General features: G+C 37.0%; 1 protein-coding gene across 1 annotated transcript in view; it reads left to right on the top strand.

Annotated features, from left to right (window-relative positions):
• E23 (ABC transporter G family member E23) overlaps positions 1-14,745 on the top strand; it is a 110,135-nt gene that overhangs the window by 76,151 nt on the left and 19,239 nt on the right. The window contains exons 8-9 of the mRNA XM_089107997.1: positions 1,466-1,582; positions 7,807-7,977. Of these exons, the coding sequence (XP_088964123.1) occupies positions 1,466-1,582; positions 7,807-7,977 (288 nt within the window). The remainder of the gene's footprint in view (positions 1-1,465; positions 1,583-7,806; positions 7,978-14,745) is intronic.

Genomic DNA, 14,745 nt, shown 5'->3' with positions numbered 1-14,745 from the left:
AAGGAAGAGGAGCGCACTGAGGAAGAGAGTGAGAAAATTTAAAAGAAAGGTTAAATACAGGTGATTTTTATTAAAATACACAAAATTTTCTCAAAGTTTCAAAAATATTTAAAACTCAGGGGATGGAGAGGCAGGGCAAATAGGATCAAATGGTGGCTACGACTGATATTATCCCTCTTATAAATTTTAACTCGAACATCCAAGCCATTTCTGATATATTGCAGATAACTTATTTTGAAAACTGAGGCACATTTAACGTCTTTTGGTGAAAGGATAGATTTCCGGGAATTACTCGAAAATTCGGGGATAGTGCAAGCCGTGCTTGATTTCTATTCAGGAAAATCGAAATACTAAGCCACACGAGAAGGAAAAGCTCTGACTTTGCGGTTGACACAATAAAGAATTGCCGCAAAATTAATTTAAAGTCGACCGAACGCCGCCGCCTCTGCCGGTGGCGGCGTGGCGACACTTCGGCGGCGTTCGACCGAGCCTCTTGTCGAAGGCGTTCGGTCGATCTGCCGGCGCGGCGCCGGGGTCTATTTGCAATCAACCTTAAAAAAAGGAATTATCAGAACTATTTAATTTGGTGTGGATATTGTGAAAGTTGATAGTTATCCAGACCTAAATTTCGAGGACACTGGCAAAATATTAGTTTTATCAGTGAGAATTTTCAAACATCTATTGTCAACATAAATGATTCGACACTGGAGGGCGTTCCACCAGGAACAATTCTTCTATGCCCGCATAATGTAATTTAAGGAGGGCCATTTTCCTCTGGCTTTTGTAGGAAATCCAATGTGTTGCATTTACAGTCGTCAGGAAAGTTAAAGAAATTGATAAAAGTTTTTTTTTTTGTTATAACAGAAAATGACTCTAAGAGGATAGAGGGGATAGAGAATAAACAGATCTTAATTGGGTAATTATTTATTATTATTTCACGATAAGGTTCAAATAAGGGAAATTACCATCCGAAAATTCGAATAATACCGAAACACTAATAATGAAGTTCGTAAAATCATGTTGTCCCCTGCGACGTGAGAATAACAAACGAAACGATGAGAATTGAATGGGCTACTAGGAAAGCAGAAGGAGCCTATCATCCAGCCAGTGTTAACACTTTCATTTAAAACAATCTATAAAACATCGCAGATTTTAGGTATCTTCTAATTTGTCGGGAGAGGGATTGGGATTTCGCTAGTTTTCCCGAAAAATTAGTAGAAGTGGAAACACTGCATCCAGAATGTTTACTTCTGGTGAAAGGAGCGTAAACGTGTGTTGAAAAACTTAGTGTAATGTCTTTTGAATTACCGCGGCCCTTCAGTGTTGCTGCTGTGACGAAATATAGATTTAGCGGTTAATTGTATACCAAAAGCTTGAAAAACCGCAGAACCTTATCCAAGATGCTATATTTTGTTTCGTATGGCTAGTTTTCCTATTTAAAATTGGATTATGTTTTATTTTCTAGTGGATTACCTCAAAGGATCTTCTGAAGCATCTGAACGGTTACTAAGATATTGGAAATCATCAAGATGTGTTGGAGAATCCAAGGAAAAGGAGTTTAAATTTGACTCCACCGATCCAGGTTATTTCTCTAACTTATCCTGTAAAAGTTTTTTTTCGTTTTTGTTTTTTTTTAAGTCGAGCTCGTAACAAAACCGGAATACTAGAAATCGCTGCTAATGGGCAAAAGAACAGTACATCTGCATTGAAAGTTCTCCCAATAGAAGAAATTCCAAGTATTTTAAGCCCTTGAAATATAATTATAAACGTTACATACAAAAACTCATTCACTATATAATTTTGCTATATTGATTTTTTTTATAAAATAAATGTTTCTAACTTAGTTTTTTGAAAGTTTAACAATTGCCTTCTAACACGAGGTTCGGAAAAGGTGGAAGATTAGAAAGAGGCTAATGTGGAATATAGAGCTCATTATAGTATAATTTTATTCTTTGAAGATATGTTTTCTTGGATGACTTACGAAATTTCTGGCAATTACAGGATTTCAGATGGAAAATCTACCTCCAGATGTATTGTCACATCTTTTGTTTCTTTCTTTCTTTGTTCATCCTTTGATCCTTTACATCTATCGGAGTAACAGTAAACTTGTTTGAGGTTAAGATTTTGAAACACAAAATTAAGACGTTTTCTTTCATCATATTTTCGAGTGTACCATTTTGAGTATTCAGTTGACTTTTTTAAGAATTAATTAAAAAAAACATTCCGAAAAATAAGTTTTTCAAAGAAAAGTGAAGGCCAAATTAAGCTTAAGCTCAGGAGATATAAATACCTGTTAAAATTTAAGCTTAGAACGAACAGAAATTACTATCAAAGAATAAATGAAACTCAAAACGAACAGAAATTAAATAAACAATCATAGCAAAAAACATACAAAAAGTAATAATATAAATGAATAAATAGATCCAATGACGCCAATGACGCAGTAGGTTTTAGGTTTCTGCAGTGAGGCGATACCCAAACTCTTGTTTGTAGTTATTTTTATTCGATTCAAACTTGATTTGCATATTCAATTTAAGTTTCACTCGTTTTAAGATTTATTTATTCATTTACATTAATATATATTGTATGTTTGTTCGCATTGATTGTTATTCAATTTCTGTTCGTTTTAAGTTTCATTTATACTTTAATAGCAAAATATTTGTTTTCGTTTTAAGCTTGATTTTCATATTCAATCTAGGTACTACTCGCTTTAACATCTATTATTCATTTATATTATTACTTTTTGAGTGTTTTTTGCTATTATAGTTTATTTAATTTCTGTTCGTTTTTGGTTTCATGTATTCTTTAATAGTAATTTCTGTTCGTGTTGATTTTGAATTTTCACAGCTATTTGTATCTCAAGATCTTAAGTTAAAAATTTCCTTTTCTTTTCTGTTAAGAACTTATTTTTAGGAAAGTTTTTTTTAATTAATTTTTGTTCATTGTTTATTGCAAAAAATTTCAAGTTTTTATGTAATGGGAGGGGGGGGTGCTTACTGTCCGATTATTCTTGAATTTAAAAAACGGATCTAGAAATTTCAATTTAAATCGAATTAGGCTTTTTTAAAAGTCTATACGATTACCTCTTTGATAAAAACCTTATATATGAACAATAGACAGCTTGCATAAACTTGTGGACAGCGATTGACAACAATGAATGGATTGAAAAAATAGCTCCAATAAGGGGGTTTAGACCATTTCACTTGCTGACACAAAGGGATCACGACTGTTTGGAACTGACCTTAATAGGATTTTGTGTTCCAAAGCAGTTTTACATCTATCTCAGTGTATGAATTTTAACCTTATAATTGAATAATTATAATAGATTTCCTATGTATTCTTCCCATACGAAACCCCGTCCCATAAGTAATAAAACCCCCTTGATAAGTTATACCCCAGGGCATAACTTACAACGCCTACCGCTGGGCCCGGGTGGGCTGTTTCGACACCGAAGTTTTTTGTTATCAGAACTTTGAACAATTTTAACAAAAGAGCTATATCAAAGTTTTTCTATGAGGTCCGTCGGGCCTGGTGGAGGGGGGGGGGCTTTTCACCCTCCACTGTCGTTTGAATCGTAAAAAGTGAATGAAAGCTTTCCATTTTTAGTCAAATGAGACCTCTCCGAAGTCATTACAAGCATCCCTTCCATAAGAAATAATGGGACGGATTCAGAGAATCCTTAAATTACAGCCCCGGCCCTGAGGGCTGTGGGGGAGTTGTCATCCTCAAAGACCTAATTTCCAACACTTAAAACTACGTTTAATAAAATAGCTGTCTCAAAATTTGATTGAATGTGTTTGGGGAAAGGTGGGCGTGAGAGGGGGGTTAGTTGCCCTCAAATCACTTTTGACTATTAAAAAGGGCACTAGCCCTTAGAATTTCCAATCGAATGAGCCTTTTTTGAAGTTTTTACGACACCGCCTTCTATAAAAACTTTATATCCCCCCAGGGCCTAACTTAAAACCCTTGCCCTGAGGGTTGTGGGGGATTGTCCTCCTCAAAAATATATTTTCTATCTGGAAATCAACTATGCTGAACGAAATAGCTATCTCAAAATTTTGATTGTATGCCTTTGGGGGAATGATGGGCGTGGGGGGGGGCTAGTTGCCCTCCAATCACTTTCGACTATTAAAAAGGGCACTATCCCTTTGAATTTCCAATCGAATGAGCCTTTTTTGAAGTTTCTACGACAACGCCTTCTATAAAAACCTTATATTCCCCCAGGTCATATCTTAAAACCCTTGCCCTGAAGGTTGTGGGGGAGTGTCCTCCTCAAAAACATATTTTCTATCTGGAAATCAACTACTCAAACTTTCAACTTTCTCAAAATGTTGATTTGATGTGTTTGGGGAAATTATGGGGTTGGGCGGGGGGTTTGTTGCACTCTAATCACTTTTGACTATTAAAAAGGGAACTAACCCTTAGATTTCCAATCGAAAGAGCCTTTTTTGAAATTTCTATGACAAGGCCTTCTATAAAAACTTTATATGCCCCCAGGGCATAACTTAAAACCCTTGTCCTGAGGGTTGTGGGGGAGTGTCCTCCTCAAAAATATAATTTCTATCTGGAAATCAACTACGCTGAACAAAATGGCTATCTCAAAATTTTGATTGGATGTGTTTGGGGAAACCAAGACCGTATCTGAATCAAGACCGTATCCATGGGGGTGGGAGGGGGTACGGGGTTTGAACAATCCCCCCTCCCATGGCCTTGTCACATACCTTGTCAACTCCGTGTCATGGCAATATTGATCCAATAGTAATAGCCATCCATGAAGCTAGAAGTTAAACGTAAATTAAGCATCAGTAACAGCAACATCGTAAATAGGGGCAAATAGAGATTCCGGACCTTTTTCTAGCTTTGAAAGTCATTGTGCTTGGTAAATAAAGTTTTCAGAAGTGGACCTAGTAACCACATTAGGTAGGGAATTTTTTTTGGTTCAAGCCTATACTTCTCAACCCTTCCGTTTTTGAGGTTTTTTTAACCACTATGTGGAAGAAATGTGGACTATTTTAGGCTCAAAGCAGGGGGTCATATTCTTTCTACATGTTTTTTTAATCTTTTTAATCAATTTTCAAGGTTGAACATTTGTTGTTTGTTATTTTATTTTTCTTGTCAAGAAATTGAGCTTGCGGTACAAAAAAGCTCTGAATTTGCAACGGCAAATTTCCATAACAGTATTTAACAGAAAATAGCAAAATATTGTTTTGTAGTGTTCGTTTTCTTAAGCTCTTACTAGTAGCTGCTAAATAAGCTTAAAATACACTTTTGCAGGAATTTCACTAAATTATCAAAGTACCAAATGAATTGCTGAGTTTCAAATAATTTTAAGATTTAGTCTTCCTAATGAATGAACACGTTCTTGAATAAAAAATGTTTACACTATTAGGAATTCAATACGATATAATGGAATTCAAATAGTTTTATTTTTGCCAATCCTCGTGCTTTGATTGGACATGGCTTGCTAATCTTTATCAACGAATAATAAATATTTATTTGCGATTTATGTTCTACTTTGTTTTTTTTTCTTTCAAGCCAAAGAACCAAGTTGAGCCACTACCTATGAACATTCTGGAACTGTGTGGTAATTCTGTAAGTGGGCTAGGAAACCTTATTATTGTTCTTGGCGTCAGGTTGTAGTGTCCATCTCATCCTTTAAAAGTACTGGTGGGGCTCCAATTCTCTATTCTAGTGTATCAATGCTCTTGTGCAAAAATAACAAAACAAAAATATATAATGAAAAATTCAACAAAAATTGACATTAAAATAGTCGGTTTAAAGATCTTAGTTTTACCTCCAATAAACACAATTAACATAAACACAAAAAACTCCAAAATTAACATAAACACAATTTTGAAGGATTCCAGTTCATTTATACCGTATCTGCAATGAGATTTTACCAACACCGACATATGGCTACCGTTAACTTAAGTAAATCAGAATTTTTCGTAGAATTTTTCAATCAATCAAAATAATTAGGAAAGGGTCCTATAAAGAAACTAAGGATGATACAATTATTATCCGCCTAAAAAGTAAATGTTTGTGCATCTTTTAAGGGGATTCGATACCTTAAAGGATCACCCCGTCTCGTCCATTGTAAACTTTTTTTAGTTTGTATGGCCAAACTGTTTAGAATTGATTGGGCGATCATGACATAACTTGTAGACCTTGGTTAAGAGGTCCGAATAAATGACAGAAACCGAAAATTCGACACCTACTTTCCCGCAAATCCTAGAAAGACTATCTAACACATTCTTTTTTTGCGCCAGAGATAGATATATTCAGTTTTAATGGGAATTACATCATTAGAAAGTTTGAAATTTTTTAATTTTTTTATTAAACGGAGCAGAATGTTCTTTCTAAAGTTCATTAAAGGGTAGTACCAAAAAATTTCTAGTATACCAGCTAGGAAAACGCTAAAAATCAGCTCAAAGGAAATATAATTTAAGCAATTTGACAGCTTTGAGAGTTCCCTGTAGTGCTACCACTTTGATGGATAACCTTGCCGACATAGGTGACGTAAAATTTCATTGCCTTTCAATCAAATTTTATAGTTAAACCACAAATTCTCAAGGACATTTGCAATTCCTTGTCTCTGAGACCGTCCTTTGTCTCTGAGACGGTCAGCTGACGCCGAGACTTGTAAAACGATTTTAAGGTGTCGAATCCACTTAATTTGCCTCCCAAAACCCTTCCCAGTTATGTATTACTACCGGCAAGGGCGGATCCAGGACTTTTTTTTAGGGGGAGGGGGGCGCAAAATAGGTTGATCTGATAAACTTGCGTTAGGAGCAAGTTTAATTAATGCAAAATTGCGTTAATTAAGTAAATTACACTACTTTAGACTACGTTAGGGCCCCCTCCCCCACGCCCTGGATCTGCCAATGACTTCCGGTATCTTCAGATTGTAACTATTGTTTTGTAATATGTGGCGTAGTAGTTTATATCGAGTCTAGCTGCGTATGTCCAATTACCTTACACATTTCTATTTCTTTGCTTACGTCAAAGTATAGACACAATACTCAAAGTTTAAGTCTTAAAAGTACCGAGTCACCAGCCAAATTTATTTCAAGCTCTTGGAGAAATTATAAAAAAAAGAACACTAACTTGATGAAATGGCATTAAATCATGCAACGCTCCTAAACCTTTTCTTGGCATTTATATATTGTTACTTTTGCCAAATAGGACAGAAGTGTCTCTTATAGCAAAACAGCTTTATTCACTCTGGCAAGATCGTTTTTTACTTTGAGTGAATAATTGGCGCAGTTTTTTGTTGTTTTTTTTTGCAAGAGAAAAGGAAATATTTGCAATAACTAAATAATAATTAGCACAAATATAAAGGAACATATTTAACGTAGCCAAAATACAAAGCTTCAAAAAATATTATGGGTCTAGTGCTTTTATTCGGCATTTGGATCATAGAATAATGCAGGTTGAGAGGCTGAAGGTCGGTAAATCTTGGGAACATGGCTAAGAATTGGGAGAGCTTTTAGCGATTTCCCTGTAGTGCTTAAGTGTCTTCCTTGTCACGGGAAGCTAACAGAGCGTTCAGTGAGTATACATCATTCCCTAACTGGAGGGACAAGGAAAGGCACTTCCCAGCAATGAAGATTTTTCGGAGGTATCCCCGTCAGAAGAATTATGTTTAACATATGATTATTTGGATATTAGGGTATGAAACACTTTTGTCAGCCCTCCCCCGAAGAAAAACAATTCCGATCCCTCGTAAGAGTCTGCTTTGTGTTGAATAAGCTGATCTGTCCCTGGCACATTTTATACAAGATTATAAAACTTTTTTTTTTTCAGCACGTATCCCTCTTTTGTCGACACAGACGAGCGAAACGTGGAGTTTCGTCACACCTTTACAAACACCTGAAAAGCCTAGCCTTTGGTGCTCGGGCAATTCAACATGTTTCTGTGATAACATACAACAAACTGAAATTAACGTTTTAGTTGAATCGGAAACTCTTCCTATCAGTAAGCCTTTTATTATTACTATTACGGAATAAGTTGCAAGCTAGGAAATTCATTAATTTCATTACCACTCCATATTTTTTTTTTAAACTGAATTGTATTTTGTATAAAGATATTTTCTATTTTGCAATTATTATGCTCGTTATGACCTTTATTGGTCAGAATTTTTATTTATGCTCTAAATATAGATTGTTTAATGTCGCTGGATTTTTGCATCATAGAACTTTTTTTCTCAGTGGCCCGTCCAACTACATCGACAAGATTATCATGATTAGAAACTAAGTTGTCTACTCGGATTTAAAAGAAAAATTGGGAAAGTTATACCCGAAAAAGCACTCGTTAACGTCTAAATAAAAACGCTTTATCGTTCTTTTCTTGGATATTGTGGAGTACGCCAATGTGTCAAAAATAGAAGCAAAACAAATGAATAATGTCACTCCTCCTTAATGAAATAATGTCCTTAAATATAAAGAATTGAGGCTCTCGCTTTTCTGAACGAGAAAGCAACCCTAGACAAACGAATTTGGTATAAAATATATTTTTGAATAAAGGGCTTCGAAATAAATGAATATATTACCTTCCTAGAACCCATATTTTTTGTCGAGGTCGCGCTTTTTTGTATTTTTAAAGACGCAATAAGGTGTGCTGAATTTCGAAATCATACTGTTGATCAGACTTTATTTCTAACATCTTGAATATGACTATGCATCCATATCAGGCACATGTTTTATTGTTCCGAAAATGTTTATGTTGCGTGCCACCTTCGCAAATTGTATACCTAGTGGCTAATGAAAGAGGGTCCCCGTGTGTCTCAATATTTGAGAGAGAAAGTAAATTCACTTGCTTAGCTAAAGCTAAAAAATTTATTCTGAAATATCTCGTAAAAAAAATGTTTCTTAGATTTTATCATTGAGTTCTGCTAGCCTAGAATTTAATTAGACATTTGTGTTATAAGGCTTAAAATGAAAAGTTTGAAACAGCTAAAGTATTCCAAAGAAGATAGTATGTTTTTAAAATAATTTTTGCTTTCATGTTCTTATGAGTCACATGAGTCACATTTGAAATTGGCAACCCTTTAGACTTATTTAAAAGAATCGTTACTGACCTGACCTTAATTAAGTTCTTCTAGGTCTTTTGCCAAAAAGTTTCTAACCGAATAGGAAAGTATGTGTCAATAACCTCAGCTGATGGTCTAAATTTCTATTTAAAGAGGTTTTAACCTTTTTATCGATTAAAACACAAGAGATAGACCTGATGATTCAATTCTGATTTGACGACTAAATTCTAAGAAGCAATGCACTACTTTTACTGTTACCACTACAAAATTATCGCAGTACTTAGCTGTCACACAAATTATCGGTCCGCATCCGTAGCACCATCATCAAGGCTTCTGTTTTGGTCTCCTGCCGAGAAAGTCCCCACATATTTTAATACATTTTAATGACACTATCCCTGACAGGTTCTATGTATCCTGCCTTTCACTCATATTTTGCAGGTTATTTAGTATAGCAATAGAAATGCGGTCTTCATTAATCAGGAGGACATACCAAACCCACAAAAACTGCTCCCTTGCTGGGGTGGCTGTGAGAGCGTCGTACAGGGCGCGGGGACCTTCTCCGCGCGGGGCGGTCAGCAGCCAGGGCCTCTGTATGTGACAGCGGAATCCCACACTGTGCAAGGAATTTCCCGAGACTGGCATTCCACCGGAATTTGGACCTTCCTCTTGGACGTTTTCAACCGCTACTGATTGGGTCAGACTCATAAAAGCATCTGAGCCGGAGTGTCGGCAGGCAACGGCAGAAGATGTCCAAACCAGCGAAGTGTCTGCTGGGCAGCCTGTTTGAAAAGAGTGACTTGTAAGTCATGCCTCGCAGGCAGTCATTGCTGATAAAGGTCTGTCTATCGGGTTTTCTCAATTCTCCGTAGCCACTTAGACTGAAGAGTATTGAGACGGGGCTGGACAGCTGCAAGTCGCAGGCCTTCACCTGCACTGCCGTGACTTTTTTCTTCTTCAGCTAACGGATAGTCCTGTCCTGGCAACTTCTTCCTGAAGCGTGTCCAGAGCCATGAGAAGCTGTGACTTGGAGATGGCGACCAGCGCCATGTCATCTGCAAAGTCACAATAGGTGACAACCCTATCCCCGCACTTTAGTCCAAAGATAAGCTTCCGGATCTTGGATGTCATAACATGGTCTATAATACAATTGAATGACTCGGGAGCAACTGAGTAACGTTGCCTGGCTCCTGTTCTTATTAGAAAGAGCGTGCTACGTCTACCTTTTACTTGCACACAGTCCTTAGTCTCTAGAGGCATGGCCCTGAGTAAGTGGATACATTTTGACGGGAGGACAGTATTTAAATGGATATTACATAGGGAATCTCGATCAACAGAGGAATTCATTTGCCTTTTCAATGATTTGCCTTACGGTGAATATCGGCTTCACCGATCGATCGGCTTGGCATAAAACCAGCCTGCTCTTTTCTCCGTTTTCTTCAGAGGTGTGCAAAACATCGCTGCAACAGCACCATGGAAAAGAGCTTGCCTGGTGCTGAAGGAAGTGTTCTCAAACATAGAAATAAATCTGGAAACGACAAACGGATCTATGGCCAGTATGAAGGAAAAGAAGAGAACAACAATCAAACGAGATGTATTTGTTCATAGTATTTTAGTTTTAAATTTTGGTTGTTGTTTTCTCTACGCTGAAGACGTCTTGTTGTATATGGGTGAAATATTCCTTTGATTGTTGTTCACTTTTCCTTCATACTGGCCAAAGACCTCTTTGTCATTTCCAGATTTATTTCTTTATTTTATCATGGTTGGCCAGTTCGGCTTTAGATCTTTTAGGAATGATATTCCTCTAAAGTTGGAGCACTCCTTCTTGGAACCTTTTCCCTTCCATATTGGTAGGATCAATCCTGTACGCTATTTTTTCGGGAAAATTTCCGAGTCCTTTATTGCAGTGAATAGCATCTGGAGCCATAGCAGCATAGTGCTCCGCCACTCTTGAGCAGCTACGCGGTGATCCAACAGATGCCAGGAGCTTTGCGGTTTTTTATTTTCTTCGCTGCATTTCGAATTTCTGCATTAACTAGGTCATTATGATTCACAGATTGAGGAATGACAGGGTTCGTTGCAGATGGAGAGAGAGTGTCCGCGTCCAACTAAGACGAAAAATATTTCCTCCACCTTGAAAGGTTGGATACAATGTCTTCCAGGAGTACCCCGTCTGCAGATAATAAGTTTTCTATTGGTTGAGCAAATAACTGTTCCAACGCCCTTTCTCATGGCTGCTTCTTGTAGTTCATCTGCTTTGGCATCAACGATTGACTTGACATCTCTATGTATCAGTTTGTTTTATGAAACCGTTGAGTTGTCGATAGGTCTTCATGTCCACCCACAGTCTAGCCTGCCTTCAGAATGTGATGACGTCCACAGCCTCCTGTGATAGCCGCAGCTTTTAAACCTAAACTTGCAAGCCAAGCGTTATCGTAGCTGAATCGGTAACTTCAGTTTAAACCGATTGCCGCAGGACTTTAATATCCAAAGCTGGGACAGGTTTTCAAAACAGTTCATTATCTTGACTGCGCATAGCTCTGTAATCGCAGGAATATCAAGACTGCAGAGACTTAGCATCGCAACCCGGTATTCAGCCTTGTGGAACTCCAAATTCAGAAGAATTCTCGCAACTACAAGTCAATGGTCAGTGTCACTCAGGTCAGCACCAAGATTGAAGAGGTAATTAGAAACAGATCTTTACTGCCGAGAGATTATGAAATAATCAATCATTCTTCATGAAGCCGTTTGTACTATACGAGGTATACTGGTGAATTCGAGGTCTTTCGAAAATAATATTGAAGATAACAAGCTGGCGAGCGGTGTAAAGCTGGAGCAAATAGTTTTAATTGTCGTTAGTTACGTCTGTGACAATACGTCCTATTACTACTTTCCATATGCCCGTGGGATCACTAACAGTAGCGTCAAATTCTCAAAGAAGAAGTAGTATATCGTGGAGAGAGGCAGAAGATATAAGTTGCCCGAGGTCTGTGTATAACTGGTCATTAGCATCGGTTTCAGTCTCATTTGTCGGTGAATAGCACACAACTTCAGAGTCTTCAATAACGGTGTTGCAGGCGGGCTGAAAAGAATCACCCTGATATGGTGTTATGAGATATAAGCGCCTTTCTAGCTCTCCCCTGGAGAACCAGCCCAACACCAGCTCTCCTTGTGTTGCCAGTACCCGACCAAGTAAGACTATAGTGGCAGCTGATGAAATTATCACCTTTGCCTGGCAAATGTGTTTCTGCAACGCCAGAAATAACAACAGAATACTGCTCGAGCTCATTTGCTAGAAGTAGTTTAGCACCTGCAAAATACAGAGTCAGAATATTCCTGGTGGCAATTTTCATACCACTCTTTTCAAGGATGTTCAATCTTCGGCTGGTTCGGCCACCGTCGTCAGGATATCCGGGGGCCTGCTGGGGTCGGCATCGTAATTGGCAAGATGTATCTGAGGCTTGATTGATGCTATTTGTTGCCAAACAACTTTCCTTGCCGAAGCAAGTCCAGGGGACAGGATGCAAGCCTGTCGCCCAACCCTCCTCAATTTATCTAGGCTTGGGATCGGCAACTGTAACCAGAGGATACAGAGCAGGTGTTGTTGCGTTGCATACCTCTTCAGCAATATTTGTGCTCGGTTATATGTATAATTCAATTCTTCCTCAAAATTTCGGTTAGAAACTCCTTCCAATTTTCCCTTTTCCTTCTAATTTTCATGTTTTTGTTTTGACTGAGCTACACTCATTCCTCAAACACCCCAAGCTTAGCTCTTACAAGGTCATTTTGGTTCTCCTATACGCTCTTAAGTTGAGTGGAAACACCGTATCCGTATAATTTTGCTATTATACTTTCTACCAGAAAAATAATAAGAAAATAATAAAAAAGGCAAAAAATCATCTACTTTCTTCAACGGTTTCATAACCTTGGGTAATATACACTGCTCCAAAATGATTTTTTTTTTGTTATATGTATATTTTAAAACCTAGGTTTACACCTTCTTTATTAAAACTATCATAAATAATATTACAGTCTTTTACGCTATTCCTAAGGAATATAAGATTGACTGCATAATAAAATCTGAATATTATCTCACCTTGTCATCGTAATCATGGTTCACTAGTCTTCTTTACGTTCTTACGCAACAAGAAGGAAAAGTAAATCTTTCAGCCCGACTCAACGAAATCGCAAAAGGGCACAATTATTGTTATGAAAATATGGGATGGACTCCACTTGAAGCAATCTGCTAAACTCATATCAGCCCTGTTGTACCACAGTGAACTGATGGTCTGCTTGCCAATACAGGCTCAGGGTCTGATACCACCACAACAAGTTTGGGTGGTAAGCTTGTTTCTTGTTCCTATAAAACAGACCCAGCAACTGAAACGTTGATTTGGCGCCCTGTGCGCCAGTAACGACTCTGGAGGATCTTTATCCTGTTAAAGTCGTATCTACCAGTTAGTTATTTTCCGCTGTATCAAAACACAAAGGGTATGTGTGAATCTAAATAATTATCTATCCCACATCATGCAAGAATGCCACATCATCCACTCTGTTTCGCTATTTCTGGAGGAAAAATTAACTTGCCGAGTAGTTTGCTACTGTTGAAGACTAAACTTACTCTTAGAATTTTGAAATGAGGCCACTGTTGCCTTTCTTATGCAAAAGTATTATCAATATTTCCTGAAAATCTTCTGTAATTACTTTTACTGATGTCAAGAATTTTACTTATTTCCTCTTCTAGCATGGATTTAAAGTATCTTCCAGCGAATTTAATATTTTCATTTATTACCGTGTCTGCCCTAGTGTTTTTATTTTATTTTGTACAATTGATAATACTATCAAATTCTCTTGTCCTAAAAGGGCTCTGATGCATTTAAATTATTGACCATCAACTCCTCACCTCTTCAGAGTCTTTAATCGACATCAAATATAGTGTTGACTGCGAGCTCCTTGATAATATTTTTAATATCGCGTTTGTTAGGCATCTGGATTCCACTTTGGTCCTTAGCTGGTGCCCTACCTTGACGTTTCCTATTACTCCTTAAGTATCTCAGTATTTTAAAGCAAAATCTAGTTTCAGTTCTATATTAATGACTTTGTTTGATTTTAGAAATTAAAAATGATTTTCGCACGTTTGCGCCTCAGAATAAAAAAGTAGGCTTTATTGAAAAATTATGATGCCTAGGTGATTTCCCGTTTGTTTTGGAAACAATAAAACATGAATGTTTGAACTCTCCTGTTTTAGGGAAGGCTTGATTATCAGGGCTAATGTTTCAAAGTTTCATTAAAAAAAGTTTTTTAATAGTAAAAAGGATCTCCCCCTTGGAAAAGAAAATACATAATTTCAGAGTCGCTCCCAAAACGTTTCTACACAACCTAAAGAATGTAATTAAGTTTATATTCATTTTTTAATTTGGAACCTAGAACTGCAAAAAAAACGAGGAGCTGATTTTTTTTCCAAAGATAACCAGTTTTTTCAAACATCTAAACTCCAATACATAGTAGGTTAGAGCCTATATTTTTTACTTAAAAAAAATGTTTAGAAAAAAAAATTTCATTCAGGGCATTGAGATGGATGCATAAATTTGTAAAAACGACACAGAATCCGGATTATAAAAAAATATGCCTGATTTTGGATAACATTTGCTGGCTTTGTAAGGTATCTAACAAACATTCATAAATAATTCAGCTGCAAAAACACGGGCTGTGTTTCA

This window comes from Artemia sp. Qi Xiang Cuo, chromosome 1, assembly GCF_049724085.1.
Source record: "Artemia sp. Qi Xiang Cuo chromosome 1, ASM4972408v1, whole genome shotgun sequence".
NCBI lineage: Eukaryota > Metazoa > Arthropoda > Branchiopoda > Anostraca > Artemiidae > Artemia > Artemia sp. Qi Xiang Cuo.
This window is presented reverse-complemented; position numbering and strand designations above follow the sequence as displayed.